Source organism: Pan paniscus, chromosome 4 (assembly GCF_029289425.2).
Source record: "Pan paniscus chromosome 4, NHGRI_mPanPan1-v2.0_pri, whole genome shotgun sequence".
Lineage (NCBI taxonomy): Eukaryota > Metazoa > Chordata > Mammalia > Primates > Hominidae > Pan > Pan paniscus.
Genome location: NC_073253.2, coordinates 48,651,666 through 48,667,925, shown reverse-complemented (window position 1 = coordinate 48,667,925; position 16,260 = coordinate 48,651,666). Strand labels below are relative to the sequence as shown.

General features: G+C 35.7%; 1 protein-coding gene across 2 annotated transcripts in view; it reads right to left on the bottom strand.

Moving 5' to 3' along the window:
* ADAMTS6 (ADAM metallopeptidase with thrombospondin type 1 motif 6) overlaps positions 1–16,260 on the bottom strand; it is a 334,536-nt gene that overhangs the window by 101,901 nt on the left and 216,375 nt on the right. For both annotated transcript variants that reach the window (XM_003827427.5, XM_063604436.1), the window contains exons 13-14: positions 7,831–7,976; positions 5,619–5,682 (exon numbers count right to left, since the gene is read on the bottom strand). In XM_003827427.5, the coding sequence (XP_003827475.2) occupies positions 5,619–5,682; positions 7,831–7,976 (210 nt within the window). The remainder of the gene's footprint in view (positions 1–5,618; positions 5,683–7,830; positions 7,977–16,260) is intronic.

Sequence of the window (16,260 nt, the reverse complement as noted above, 5' to 3'; positions counted from 1 at the left end):
ACATCTGTGGCTACTACTTCTACTAGTAAAGATAGAAATTAAAATAGCTCTGAGGTAGACACCTGTCGCGTACCCACTATCCATTACTCTCTGCTTTCTTGCTAATAGAAGTTCGATATTTTGCTTACGAATCTACCTCTCAGGAGGGGTGACCCTAACCCCATTTTAGGGCAAATCACTATTAATCTAAACCAATTCTGGTAATCTTATTCCTTTTGTCAACGGCTGCTTTAAGGGTGGCCACAGTGACCTCCTGGCAAATACAACTTGAAGACTTTTTTTTTATTTTAATTTTTTTATTTCAATAGGTTTTTGGGGAACAGGTGGTGTTTGGTTACATGCCTAAGTTCTTTAGTGATGATTTCTGAGATTCTGCAGCGGACACTGCACCCAATGTATAGTATTTTATCCCTCACTCCCCTTCCACCCTTTCCCCCAAGCCCTCAAAGTCCATTGCATCATTCTTATGCCTTTGCATCCTCATAGCTTAGCTCCCACTTATGACTGAGAGCATATGATGTTTGAAAACCTGAAAAAAATTTGCTGAGGAGCAGGGGAGGAGATCCGGGGACAACTTTCGTAATACTTAAGAAACAACACTGGAACAGTTTATCTTTTCTCTTCCTCTCAATATCATCAGGGCAGAAGTACTTTAGGTGCTTGGATGCTCTACTTATCTTTTTATGTTCCCCTTTCTCATAGAATTTGACCTCCTGGCATCCCCTTCATTATCTTGTCAGTTCTTTGCTAATTTTTAAATGATTAAAAAAAAAATCTTACTGAGCAATTAAAAAAATTTGGTCAGAATAACCTAGTCTATCATGACCAAAAATGGAAGTCTCTCTACATTTATTTATGTATTTATTCATTTTTTAATTTAATTTTTAAAATTTATTTATTTTGAGTCAGGGTCTCACTGTCACCCAGGCTGTAGTGTGGTGGTGTGATCATAGCTCACTGCAGCCTCAAACTCCTGGGCTCAAGTGATACTCCCACCTCAACCTCCTGAGTAATTGGTATTACAGGTGTGAACCCTTTATGAGCTAACAGTGATTTGTTTTGAGAATTTTACACATAAAATTTACAATCTTCTTTATAACGAGAATTTTTCTGTTGCATAGCTAGACTGTCGAGCTCTGTACCGTCCTATATGGTTGCCACTAGCCACATGGGGCTGTTCAAATTAAAACTAATTAAACTTAGAATTTCTGTTCTTCAGCTGCACTAGCAACATTTCAAGTCCTTAATAGCTAATTTGGCTAGTGGCTATCGGGCTGGACAGTGCACACATACAATATTTTCATCACTGAAGAAAGTTCTATTAGACAGTGCTAGTGTAGATTAGGTATTTGGTAAATTTTTATATATTAGATTACATTAAAGCAAGCCCCAGCTTAAACAAAATTACATTCAGACAACTTTATTAACTTGGATAGCATGAAAATACATTTTAGTATGACAGCAGAACTGCCTCAAGTTCTGAGCTAGTAGAGTCAATATTAATGAAGAAAACATAAATATATGTATCCATAATATAGTTATGTTAACTGTACCTCCTTATAATCTGCTGAAAGATGAAACAGAAGACAAAGATAGTAATAGAAATCTCAACCCACCAATAGTAAGTTCTACAATCTGAACATCTAACATATAACTCATGAATAAAATGCAACAAGCTGAGATGTTTGGCATTTTTTTCCTGTTACCATTATTCACATTACAGTATATAATACATATATCATTAGGGTCTAAATGTATGCCCAACCCTGCAATTATATAATAATGGAATGAGTTGGGAATTGAGAGGTGGGTTTGATTTTCTCACTTCTACCTAAAAGTGTGATATATTGTAGATAGGTATTCAGTTCTTCTACCCTTATATAAAACTTCCATTCTTCTGAGATTCATACTGTTCATCCAAATCACTATCTGGCTTCACCCCTATCTGGTTTAATAAATAAGGGTCACTTTTTCTCTCTCTTTCTCTCTCTCTCTTTTTTTTTTTTTTTTTTTTTTTGCTTAAGACAAGTTTTCACCATGTTGCCCAGGATGGTCTTGAACTCCTGGACTCAGGAGATCTGCCTGCCTCAGCCTCCCAAAGTGCAGGGATTACAGGCCTGAGCCACTGTGCCTTGCTTTCTCATTTATTAAGGAGTTTGATAGCCTGTTCACAGTATTACCCTATATTTTAAGTTCCAGTAGCATCCTGAGTGACTTTAATATCCATATGTTAAAGGTCCCCCTCTCAAGCCTTAAGTTCTTTGAACTCCTTTACCTCCAGTCAAGTTAGGCACACACTCCCATGGCCACACTGCAGATTTGTCATCATTGAGAATATTCTCACTTGTCATATCTTTAATTCAAATACATTTCATTCTCTGATCTCCTCACCTTCTATCTCTCTCACCCTGTATTTCCTACTATTCTGGTTCTTTGATTTTTATGGCTTTTTAAGTTAGGTCCTTAATTTATTCCCTGTTAGCCCTCTTTGGACTCCACTGTTATTCCTAGCGCAGAGCCCATGGCTCAGCACTTCAATCATTCTTACCAATATCCTTACATTTTTCTTGATTTATTGTTCTGTTGTAATCTTGTCTTTCACCAATCCATTCTCATCTAAAGCATCAATCTGAGGCTCTTTCAATGGTTTCAAATGTCCCAAGATAAAGATCACACTTCTTAGCCTCTAGGCCTTGCACTTAATTTTCCTTCTAAGATGCTCTCATTTTCACTATTTTCTGGTCTCCTTAGATTTGCCCTTCATGTCTCTAGCTTCCTGTGGGACAAAGTCCTTAAGTCCCTAATTAGGTTAGGTGCCATTCTATGCACTTCTATAGCATCCCATACTGAATCCCATCATATCACTTACCACTCTGTATTATAATTGTCTGTACCTAAGTGATTTCCCAATAAATTTATAAGCTCTTTGAGGGCAGAGATTGTCTTTCTCACCCAAGCATGGTCTAATATACAATAGGCATTCAATTATTTTTTAAACAAATGAATAAATAATACTGGTAACTCTAAAAGATCATCATAATTGAAGCTACATGTAATTATTCCAAAATACTCCAAAATACAATTTTAATAGAATTAAATAAGACAAATTAACTATATAGGTGATAGAAGGGCAGAAAATAGAGTAGGGTAAGGAAGATTAGGAGTCCTAGAGTTGTAGGGAGTGGAGAGGGTTGCAATTTTAAGTTCAGTACTCAGAATGGTCTCATTGAAAAGGTGACAGTTGAGTAAAGGTGAGGCGAGAGAGTTAACCACACAGATATTTTGGGAGAAGAGTACACAAGGCAAAGGGAATAGTCACTGCAAAAGCCAGAAGGTAGGAGCATGTCAGGCATGTTTAAGGAAGGAGACCTATGTTGCTGGAGCAGAGATAACGAGAAAGAAAATAGTAAGAGATGAGTTCAGAGAAGTAATGAAAGCCAGATTGTGTAGACCTTGCAGGCCATTGTAACGACTTTGGATTTAAGTAAAATGGGGAGCCATTGAGGGGTTTTGAGTAAACGATAATCTGATTCACTCTGCCTCCTATATCGAGGACTGGATAGCAAAGGGGAATCCTCATAAAAGGCTATTAGAGTAATCCTGTGAAAGATAATGGTAACTTAGACCCAGAGCAGCAGTAGTGAAGTTAGGCAGCACCTACCATATACTTTGAAGGCAAAACTAATGGGATTTCCTGAGGAATTGGATATAAGCTATGAGACAGAAAAAGGTGTCAAGAAAGACTCTAGGATTTTTGGTGTAAGCCAAATGGAGTTACATCTGAGATGGGAAAAATTGCTGGAAGAACGAGTAGAGAAAATGTTTTGGGGATAACAGTTGGACATGTTAAACATTAGATGTCCATTAAAAGTCTATTTAAATGTAAGATATGAACCTGGAATTCATGAAAGAAGTACAGGCTGAAGATATAAATTTTGGGTCAAATGGCAAATAAATGGTACAAAAGCAATGGAACCAGATAAGATCACCAAAGAAAGGAGTATTGGTAGAGCAGAGACACAGGCCACTGACTAACTCTTGGGTACTCTAACATTGAGGTCAGAGTAAAGAGTAGTAGGAACTGGCCGGGCGTGATGGCTCACACCTGTAATCCCGGCACTTTGGGAGGCCGAGGCGGGTGGATCACCTGAGGTCAGGAGTTCGAGACCAGTCTGGCCAATGTGGTGAAACCCCAGTCTCTACTAAAAAGTGTATATATATATATAAAATTAGCCAGGTGTGGTGGCACACACCTGTAATACAGCTACTCGGGAGGCCGAGGCAGGAGAATTGCTTGAATCCAGGAGACAGAGGTTACAGTGAGCCAAGATGGCGCCACTGCACTCCAGCCTGGCCTGGCCAACAGAACAAGGCTCTGTCTCAAAAACAAACAAACAAACAAACAAACAAACAAAAAAAACAAAAAAAAAGAGTAGGAGCCAATGAAGGAGGAAGAGGAGTAAGCATTAATGTAAAAGAACAACTAAAATGTTGTAGTTTCCTGGAAGCCTATTGAAAGTGAAGTAGTAAGCTGAAGACTTAGAATTGACTATTAGATTTAACAGCATGGAGATCACCTGTGACTTAACAAGAGTATTTCCATAGAATGATCAAGGCAAAAACCTGATAGGAGCAATTCTAGAAAAAATAATGTGAAGAGAGGAAATGGATTCAGTAAGTATAGACAAGTCTTTTGAGAAATGTTGTTTCAATGGGAAACAAGGCAATGGGAAAATAACTAGCATGGTTTTTTGGTTTGTTTGTTTACAGATAGGAGAATGTTTGTATGTTTATGAAAAAAATCCAGAAGAGAAGATGTTAGGACAATCATCTGCATATTTATAAAATCACCAAGAATTAAGACAGTAGTAGAGGTGGAAAGCATGAAAATGTTAACAGTCTAATGACATTAATTAAAAGCTGTGGTTTTTAGATAGGGGGAGGAAGAGTGATCTGGAGGAGTAATGAGATATAAACATTGTCAATCCACTTTGAGGCTCAGTCATTCAAGGGCTAAGAGAGAAAACAAAAGCCTACCCAGTTTGAAGACTATAGGAGAAGCAATATCTTCAGAGGAAGACCTAGTTTCCATTAAAGTAAGAAGGTGAAAGGAAGGAAAATTCAGAGAAGTGAGTATTAGGGGTTTTGAATTCCTGAAAGTACAGAAGAAGTTTCAGTAGTTGGGCAGGGATACAAAACAGAACAGAGGAGGAAATATACAGCATCTTATCTATTGGATGAGGGATAATGTAGGAGTCTGGGGCTTCTTGCAGTGGCAAACATAAAATGGAATAAAGGGCATAATAAGATTAATTCTGTGGAGTCAAGAAAGATAGTGGTGTTGAAGTTGTGAGTGTGTGGGGCAGGGCAGTTCAGGGTGTGTGTGCCTCTCTTGATATCTGTTGGGGAAGAATATACTTGTTCCCAGTACTGGAGCTCCCCCTGACCCTTATTAATGGAATTGATGGAGCTGAGGCCAGCTCCATTCATTATTAACAATTTAGAAAATTAATGTGACCTTCACACACATGTATTTCTTATCAAATAGTTTAAAATTAATTCCCTACTCTAGGGAAAGAGTAAGCTAATTTTTCATAGCAGAGTTTGGTTTTACTTACATCTGTGTTACAGGAGCGATACCGTTTCCTTTCCCCAAGGCAATATTTTCCACCTCCTGAAGGTCTGAAAAAACATTGTGTTTAAAATGTGAATATAATACATCTGTCCAAAGAGTATATATATTACTTCATGAAAACATACTAAAGTTTACTTTCAAAAAATGTATCATTTGACATGTTTTAATTATTAAAGTAATCATGCTGGTGATTGTTAGCAATAATTATGGTTGTTGAACATAAAAATTAAGGCAGTTTATTATTAATTTGTATTAATAGTACTATTAATTTTGTATTAATTTACTAGTAATTTATAAGATTCTTAATTGTCATGATTTACATTCTCAAGAAAATCAATTGAATCAATATATTTTCTAATTATCATAGTAAAAATCACTTATTTATAATGAAAAGCCATTTAAATCATATTCAACAAAATCCATAATCTGATGCTATATGTTCACCAACTAGGAAATGGAAAGTTTGTTTTTACTCCAGACAGGAAGCAAGGAGACATGAAATAACTCCTTGGAAATAGCTTTCATTCAAAGTGAATAATGCAAAAACAAATTTCCATCTTATTTCAAAATAGTCCATGAAGTTTAAAAATTTAAATCTAAAAATCAGATGGCTTTGCATTATATAAATACTAAATATTTTATATTTCACCAAAATTAATGAAACAGTAAGACGTCAAATATTTGACTAATATAAGTTAATCTTTAAAGGATTTAACATCAGGGAAAACCATTGGTATTATTTGGGCATACTACCATTGAGTGATAAAAACAACTAATTTCTTCTTTTAAAAGAGGTCCAGTTTTTTCCCTTAAGTATCTGGGTATATTATTTATCACAGGGTTTTTTATACTTTGATTAATTTATAGCAGCTTTCAGTTGAACTTACGTTAGTTATTCTGTAATTTTTTTAAAAAGATCAAGTCTAAATTATAATTTTGGCTCACTGGTATCAATGGGATCATTAAAGCTACATTTTGAATATATTTTGAATGCCAGTGAATGCTGACTCTAAGTAAGGAAGGGAAATGGCTCAGCTTGAACCAGCTTGAGAGAAATGGGTTGGTCAGACAAAAACAAGATAGTGGGGATGGTGGTAGCATGACTGGTTTATGAATGGGTAACAGGAAGCTCTGTTTAGCAAGAGAGGAATAATTGATAGGAAGTGGGAGAATGGAAACACAGAACTAACATAAAGCAAAACAAGCTAAAAAGAGTAAAAGAAAAGAAAAAAGACAGTTGGAGACAGGAACCAAAGAGAGGGATCCTGAGTTAAAAATGGAGAAAAACTAAAAAATAAAAATAGACCATCTTTTATTTCAGAAGGAGAAAAAAAAAGGAAAAGCCGTTATCATAACATCATTCTCCATCAAATACTAGCTGGGAAAGAAGGTCCTCAACCAGCGTTCTAGACAAAAATGGGCACTTGACATGCGGCAGCCAAAGAACAGTTTAGTCTCAGGGAGGACAAGAAAGTACAACTAGAGGAACCGTTCACCTGTAATGGGCATGGAGCACTGGTAGGAGGGAGAAGCAACAGAGCTAGCAAAGAATACTGATGGCGCTGGCCTTGTGCCAGGGGGACTCTGGCTGGAGAAAACAGTGGTGGAAGAGGTGCAGTCTGACCTGCATAAAACAGTCATGGGGAGAAAAGTGGTGGCAGCTCTGGAAGATGATTAATGGGGGCATATGAATGGAAACTATTTTAACACATGGGCAGTATTCTTTTCATTGTGATTTGTGATGCGAATCAAGGCATTTCAACCCTTGAAGTGCTCTCATTGGTCCTTTTAATACTAATGTAGCAGTAATAATTTTATGTGACATGTGAAAAGACCTTAGGTTTCCTGGGAATAATAGTAATGTAGCTAAGACCAGATCTGGATTCATCCATAATTCAGTAGTTTTTGGAGGAGGAAATCTGATTATTATTAGATTAAAAGTCTGGCTTATCTGGGACAGATACACAATACTTTCTATTTTTTACATTTTATTTTTGGTTACACAATAAGGGGAAAGGAAGAAAAAGAAAGTCTGTCTAACAAAGCTCCTCCACTTTCCTGTGCCTATGGCTTGTTCTGAAGACAAGTACTTGGCTCACTAGCGAAACGTTTTTACAGATAACATGTGAAACCACAGCTTTGAATCATTTCCAACTGTGTCTTTTTGTTGGCTCCGGCTTACTTTAGCTACTTACGCTGGACTGTCACAGTGTCTTAGGGATGAGGAGACGCCTCCCCCGCAGGTCCTGCTGCACTCTCCCCATAGTGACCAGGGACCCCAGCCCCCATCTATGCTCTGGGGCCAAGTGCCAAAAGGAACACAATCTCCCTGATAACACCACTGCAAGATTTCACAGAAAACACAGAATTAGCTTTTAGGCAGATAGAGCTATCAGGATAGAAATACATAAGGGTCAGGTACTGACCAATTATAGGCATTAGCATTCTCCCAATTGATAACAGACAGATAGTTCTCTAACTGTGTTTAGACACTGGTGAAGGTGCATGTGACTTGCGAATTATCTTAGCTAGACCATGATTTATAAGCCTCTAACATGTATTGGGAGTTCTAAAACAAAGTCACATTGCTTCTTTTCCCTTGTTTCTATTCCTCTTGACTTTTAGTGTTTCTCATTATAGAGCTAGCCATAGACCTCAAAGTCTTTTTTAGATATTTTAGTATTTTATTTAAAATTTTTCTTTATATTTCACTATTATTAGACTCATGGAATGATAACGCAATATGGAAGGTTCCCCAGTAAGGAATTTTTATGATGGTAATTGCTCTTTCTTAAAAAAAAAAAAAAAAAAAGCCGGTTGAGGCTACAATAGTAATAGAATGTGTTGTGGCATTTCATCTACATGAGCACTGCAGACATAATAAAAGTAATGCCAAGACACTAGGGACTGGGTACAAAAAAACCCTTATATACACTGACTAGCCATGTGTATGGCCCCCACATGAACATATGTACTGGAATTCTGCTCAGCTCTACTCTCCGTAATAAACCACACATACTGCACCTAAGTAGAAAGCCAGGAATAATTTATTGAGACACAGACATCACAAAATCAACTCATAACTCTAGCATGATAAATCTTATTTGCAGAATATGGCAAATGAAAGTCTTTTTTAAACCAAGCATTTGTAGACTTTTGTTGATGCATTTTTCAAATTATCAAACTTTGACAAACCAAAATAATGCTACTATGAAAGTCATTTGTTTATATGAATAACAATAAGGAACATGGTTATCAGCAAAGTTGAACAAATGTCATCAATTTTAGGTTGTTTAATAAAAATTCAACCTTATATTAAAATGAAAAGGGATCATGATGTGGTACTTAGAAAGTGATCAGTTTATTATACTAATTCTATCACCAAGCTTTGTTGGTTTTATCTCCAGAATATCCCTGGAATTCTTTTACTTTTCACCTTCTTCATCGCTATACTCTAGATCAAACTGGCAAATGGAGTAGCTTCTTACCTGATCATTGTGCTTCTACTTTTTTCTCCTAGAATCTATTTTCCAGAGAGCATTTAGAAAGATCTTTTAAAAACATGCTATCACATTATGCCACCTTTTTGCTTAAAAAAACTCAGTGGTTTCCTATTTCCATAACACTGATCAACAGTAGATTTAGTGATCTAGCCCCTGCCTCCTTCCTCAGCCCCATTCTCTCTCTTACACAGATTACTCCAGACACATTGGATTTCCACCTTCATACACTAAGCTTGTTCCTCCTTAGAGCATCTAAATTTACTGGTCCTTCTAGTAATGCTTTGTTCCCAATTCCTTCTACTGCTGTCTTCTCATCTTTCAGTCTCAGGTCAAGTGTCATTTCAACAGAGAGATCTTTCCTTGACCATCCTCATTCTAAAATGATACCTCAATACCCTTTCCTGCTCCCAGACCATGTAACAGTGAATCTGTCCTACTGCTTTAGTTCCCTCTTACCACTTACCACTACTTTAAATTGCCCTGTTTAGTTATCAAATTACTTCTTTGTAATGTAAAAGCCTCAAGAGTCACTTGTGGCTATTTAAATTTAAATTAATTAAAGAATTCAGTTCCTCAGACCCACTAGCCACAGGTAGCTAGTGGCTACTATGTTGGACAGAGCAGATGCAGAACATTTGCATCACCACAAAACGTTTTATTGGAAACAATGAATGCCTAGAATAGCACTTGGCATGTAGTGTGTACGTAACAAAAATTTATTAGATTAATTGGCACATAGTATGTATGCAACAAAAATTAATTAGATTAATTAATAAGTAGTTAAATTAAGGAATTGTGTCCTATTTTGGTTATCACATGTCAGGAAGGAACTGGAGATACTGGAGGGTAAAGAAACCAAATTCATATTTGTTTCCTAGTAGATGGTACCAAATTGACAATCAATGAGCTGTGCTAGTTGTAACAGCATAACGGACTTTTTAGAGCAGTGCTGAGCAATTATTTGTCTATAAAAAATTAGGCAAGAGGAAGTTAACATTTCCTTGGCTGTAGGGAAGAATATCTGACCCTAAGTCTGATAAATATTAAAACAGGATATTAAGAAAGATTATTGAGTTTTGAGCAATAAAAATGATCACGAAGAAAAAAAGATCATCTGTCCAGAATGATGAAGAAGAGGCAGTTGGCTAAACCAATAATATAGTATCAACCCTGTGATCAGGGTTACTGATAATGTATACTTGAGAAGGAGAAAATGTTCCACTTGAAAACTTATGACTTAGCTAGTTGGTCTTGAAGAACAATTTTTATAGTGATATGTTATTTGTATCAGATCTGCACCTATACAAAAGTCACAACATCTGGCCAAATAATCTCCAGTTTTGTGGTTTTCTTACTACAAGTAACTGTGTGTAAAAATATTTATGTTTGCACCCAGTTTTCCTATGCAAATAACTGAGCAGTATAGTCCTGGCCAGCAATTAACTGCTTTTTTTTTTTCCCTGTCTGCAATTAATGAGAACTGACACTTTTAGAAACTTCAAATCTTAAAACATGCCTATTTTTTCAAATTGGAAACTTAGCATTATTGATTTCAAATAACATTAAAGCTTGATTTTACATTTATTTTATATAATCACAGAGTTGAATCTACAGCTCAAAGGAACTTCAGAATTCATAAGGCCTAAGCACTTCAGTTTTTCAGATGAGGAAACCAGAACCTAAAGGAATTGACTTGCCCAAGATCACATACTAGTAGAAAAGGGATTATCTGTCTAAAATACATAAAAAAATTAGTGGTAAAAAAAAATCCATTGGAGGTGTATGATTATGTATTTGAAGACATTAAAGAATAACATGCTTTACTGGATTTTTATAACTACATAAAATACAAAATAATAGTAGAGTTTTTTTTAAACACAGCTGTAGATACACGTTATTTCAGACCTCTTTGTATATACCTATGATTTGTAGAGAAAAAATAGTCAGGTTTTTTCATTTGTCAGGTGACAAAAGAATTGTGAGAGCTACAAGAATACTTAAAGATGTAGGTTCCAAAGTATTTATTAATATTATTACACATTTCTAGAATGCTCACAAAATGTAGGGCAGTGAGAAAAGTCACATGAACTAAAGTCATTCTTTAGGTAAATGATAAATACAATATTCACTTCGTAAAATGCTGCTCAGTGTTCATCACTAAAGTCTACACAACAGTAGTATTTCATAAATGGTTTGCTAAAAGGCCTTATACTGCATAAATTCATGCTTTGGTTATATCTATTCCATGGAGCTATATCATAATAGGTAATTTTATCAGAAAGTTAAGTAACAAAAATTAATGGGTAAATAATTTGTAATATAAGTATCAGTCACCTAGCAGTTGACAAGAGTGTAGTCTCTAATTTAATACTAGTTAACTTAGTTAACTAGCTAACAAGTTAACAACTTTGGTCTGTGTAGGACTTTATGTTACAAACTTCAGTTCTAGCAATATCTTTGATCCAAAGCAAGTCACTTTTCTTTCTTCTCTTTTGTTTCCTTAACTATAAAATGGAAACTAATTTTAGTCCTTGATTCCAATATGGTTTAGATTAGGGAAACTTTTAAAATAGTTCAACGCATACATACCTTCAAAAAAGTTAAAAACCTACGGAACAACTTGTTTGATTTTGATCTCTGCAGAAGTGTTCTTTTGTGTTTTGTTTTCCTCCTTTGTTATTTATAAAAATGGATCTCTTTATAATTATGGCTACTTTTCTCCTTTGGTAGTAGTAAACATCAATGTAGTATATGATTTTAAGAGAAGAAACTTATTTAACTTAACAAAAGGGCTTTAAGAAGCCCATGGGGACTTCATGTGGATCAAGTGATTTGAATGACTCTTCTAGCTGATTGCATTAATCAATATAAATTAAGAGTTTAATGTGTGTAAATAATGAGTAGAATAATTAGATTGCACCAAATAAAGCAACTTGGAATATATAAATCTTATAACCACATAATAATGAGATTCTGAGTGTTGTGCCATCTGTTTTTACTCTTTCTTTTACCTGAAGTTACCAAACCTGTAAAAGCTCTATTTACAGAGAGATAGAATTTTACTTTACGTTTTAAACTAGAAAAGTTAAATATGTAGATGCAAACAAGTTTCTAATCTTTATTTTCAAAGGTTATCCAATCTAGTGATTTTGGACTATTCTAAATAACAGTCATGTTACTTTAGTCTAAATTATCCGGATAAATTGGATAAATTTGGCCTTCTTCTTGCTAATTGGGGTATGTTTAACCACATTCATAAAGGTTAAAGAAGTGAAGCCATCATATTTTTTTCCAAGAATAAAATCTTATATTGTTCATTATTGCTTTTCACATTTCTTCTAAATTAAATAAATGTTTTCAACACAATCTAGAAACATGGTATATTCCAGTCAGGCTTTAAGAGCCTTCTTTAGAAACACTACTTATTATTAAACAACATCTCCTGCTATTATACTACTAAATATTATGATCTACATCAAGGGACTTTAAGAAAGATACATTATAAATCAAATAATTTAACTTTGAAAATTTGTCACATTTCCATGAAGGAAAACTTCAAGATGAGTATACGCAGTATTTAAAAAAAATTTTTTTCTAGATGTGATTATGGTATACCTTTTAATATCCAGTACTGGGTCCAGGCAGCATTTGGAATAAGAGACCTCTAAGGAAATTCTAAGATTTTGCAGGAAGTAATATTAGTGATTCAATACAGAACATTCTTCCCAAGTCAGAAGAGCTGAGTGTTGGAGCACAGCACTATTAAAAGCCTTATCTTTCCACTGTGCAGGTGCAGGAATGCTAAAGCTACATTTCAGCCCAAATTCTAAATCAGAAGTTGTCATCCCATACTATTTAAATTTCTACAGCAATTGGAAGAACTATTCTTTCTTCACTTCCTGTGTTCATAGTTTGGGAACCAGTCAAAACATACTGTATTCTACCCTAAGTAAATTAAGATCTAAGGCTGCAAACGTCCTATTATATATCCAGTGCTTTAGAAGGGCATTTAATAATACTATTCTAATCCAGCCCTATGTTTCCTATGGAAAGATATTAGGAATCAATGTCACTTACATGTAAACCCAAATACTGGGCTATATCTCTAATTGGGTCTTGTAGAGTCATTAAATCAATCTATTGGCTATAAGCCAGTATTTGAAGCCTTCTTTGTGGTCACCAACAGGGATTACAAGGATTGGGTTTTGATTATCCTTAATATCCTGTTCAGTAACAATGCCAACACTACTATCAAAGTTTTTACAATCTAAATCCTTATTTACTATTTCGTCAATTATGGCATCGCTCTGATTCCTGTCCAAAGGGCTATTGCTGATGCTGTATCCAAGGAAAGCTCTCTGGCTGAAAGTTATATTCATTGATTTGTAGGAGACTGACCCATAGACACACAGTACCAGCGCACCGTCTGGGCTCATCAAATTTCCTCCTTTGGTTAATGCTACTGTCCCTGAGCACATCCATTCAGACCATATGGTTCTTATTCAATCCTTGAATGGCTTATTCAGGCGAACATCCAATGGCTGTAATAGCGATGTCAGACCCCCCAGGACTCACGCAAAGATCAGTTTTTAATTTTTTGGCCATATTTCTTACTCCATCTGTTAAATGTGCATGGAACAGTTCCCATACTTACACGGAACATTTGTGGAACTGCGCCCCTGGGCAGGGATCCCATATCTTTTGCAGCCAGAGTTTGACGAGATCATCATGGATTCAATCCTTTGGATATGTCTATGCTATCACTCGAGCAGTATTTCTACCCCCTCCCTTTTAAAAAAAGATTTATTCAGAAAACTATGAGCAGCTTTGGTTTTATTCTGCTGGCTAGACAGTGTATAGGTTCTTTCTTGTTCCTTCTGGTGAGAGTAGTTTTGAAACTCAGAGTTAAGATCAGAGGTTGTGAATATTTCATCCATTTCTCGGAGACACACAAACTCATGCTTATACTCTCTACTGCCAGCTAAGGCAGTCTGCCAAAGAATTTTCTGCCCACCATCATCTAAGGTTGGCAAATAACAATGAAAAGTATTGATGATACTCTAGTAACATGTTAGCACTTTCCCTCTGAGGAGGCCCGCAAAAAGCTCACTGAAATATTATCTAATTCTATCCTTATATTATCTCTATGAAATATATAGAAATTGGTTGTCTCCCATTTTAGAGATTCATTATTTTACCAATTGTCACACAATCATATATGCTTAGCTCAATGTTCTACTCACATTGCTTTCTTATTGTGATTCCTAAAAGGAGATACTGTTTACAGGTAGAAAATGAAAAATCTATTTAGTACTAAAGGGCGAAATACACTGTCACCACCTAGATTAGGCTTAGTGACCCACTTGATTCCCGTGACAATGAAAAATTGCTTTTTTACTTTGCAAAATTTCTCACGTGAAGATAAAGTAAAATTAGAGTCAGCATAGAGAGGCAAAGATTTCAACTCTGAAATTAGAAAGACCTGGGCTGAAATGTCAGCTATGCCATTAAATTACTGTTCAATTTAGGGCTAGTAAGTCTTATTTTTCTCTTCTGTAAAATGGAGTTAAAACTGTACCTACCTCATATGATTTCTCTTAATATTAAACATAAGAATGATTGTAAAGTACTTAGCAACATGTGATGGGCATAGTGTAAGTACTTTTTTTTTTTTTTTTTTTTGAGATGGAGTCTTGCTCTGTTGCCCAGGCTGGAGTGCAATGGCGTGCAATCTTGTCTCACTGCAACCTCCGCCTCCTGGGTTCAAGTGATCCTCCTGTCTCAGGCTCCTGAGTAGCTGGGACTACAGGTGCCTGCCACCATGCCCGGCTAATTTTTGTATTTTTAGTAGAGACAGGGTTTCACCATGTTGGCCAGGCTACTCTTGAACTCCTGACCTAAGGTGATCAGCCCACCTAGGCTTCCCAAAGTGCTGGGATTGTAGGCATAAGCCACCAGGCCTGGCCGTAAGTACTTCTTAAATATTCATCATCTTTGTCATTATTGTTACTGGGATGTCAATTATTTTTAGATGGCAAGTATACAAACTAACCACAGAAAGTTGACCAGATTAATTGAAAATTCCACTTTAATTTTGTCAATAGCTCTTTGCAGGGCTGTTTTGCTCTGGGTCAAAATTCTGAGGTCTGGTTTACTTTCCAAATATTATAGCCCTAAGGGCAAAATCTCCATTTGGCAACAGTAAATATTCTTCCTTCTTAAGGAGAAAAAAATAACAAAAATTAACAACAAAAATTCATACAAGAGGTAACATGGTCAATACAGTTAGTAAAAGATAAAAAATAAAGAAGTGTTTTGCTCACGTGTCTAGTTCTTTTTGTTTGTTTTTTCTTAAAAATGCAGGCTGATTTAGTTTTCTGAAAGCTTCTTCATAAGTTCAAAGTTAATAAGGTTATTCTGAGGACCATCTACTGCTCTATCCTTTTCCTTTCTAGGAGTCTGCATTTGTATTTTTTTCATTCATTTATTCATTCTTTTTAAGACTTATTAGTGTCATTCCTAAAACTTTATCTATCTTCCAGGTCTCTGGAAAAACAACAAAGATTTGTTTTGTAGATAAGTTTTAGACAGTGATATCCGCTATATTGGCCTTATGATAGTACACTCTTATGTTGTGAATATAAATGACCCCTTGACCTATAAACTTTGCCATATTTACAAGGTTTTTAAATAGTTTTTCATGGAGGCCTTTGGAGGTATGTCAGAAGCTGGCAAAGGTCCAAAGACAGGGTAAAGGGCAGGCAAGAGGCTTTTTAAACCAGAGCATTTCCATTTTTTTCAAATGTATATATATTAGAATTCTATAGACTTCATTTAAAGAAAGGGTTTATGGATCAAAAAGTTGATGATTAACCTAGATTAAGAAGGTGAATCTTTAGAAATCAAATATATTTTGCCCCATTTTATCACTTTCTCTTGTCTGTGATCATTCTTATTTGTGCTTAGAAGTAATTATATTTGGCTGGGCACGGTGGCTCACACCTATAATCCCAGCACTTTGGGAGGCCGAGGTGGGCGGATCACAAGGTCAGGAGATGGATACCAGCCTGGCCAACGTGGTGAAACCCCATCTCTACTAAAAATACAAAAATTAGCTGGGCA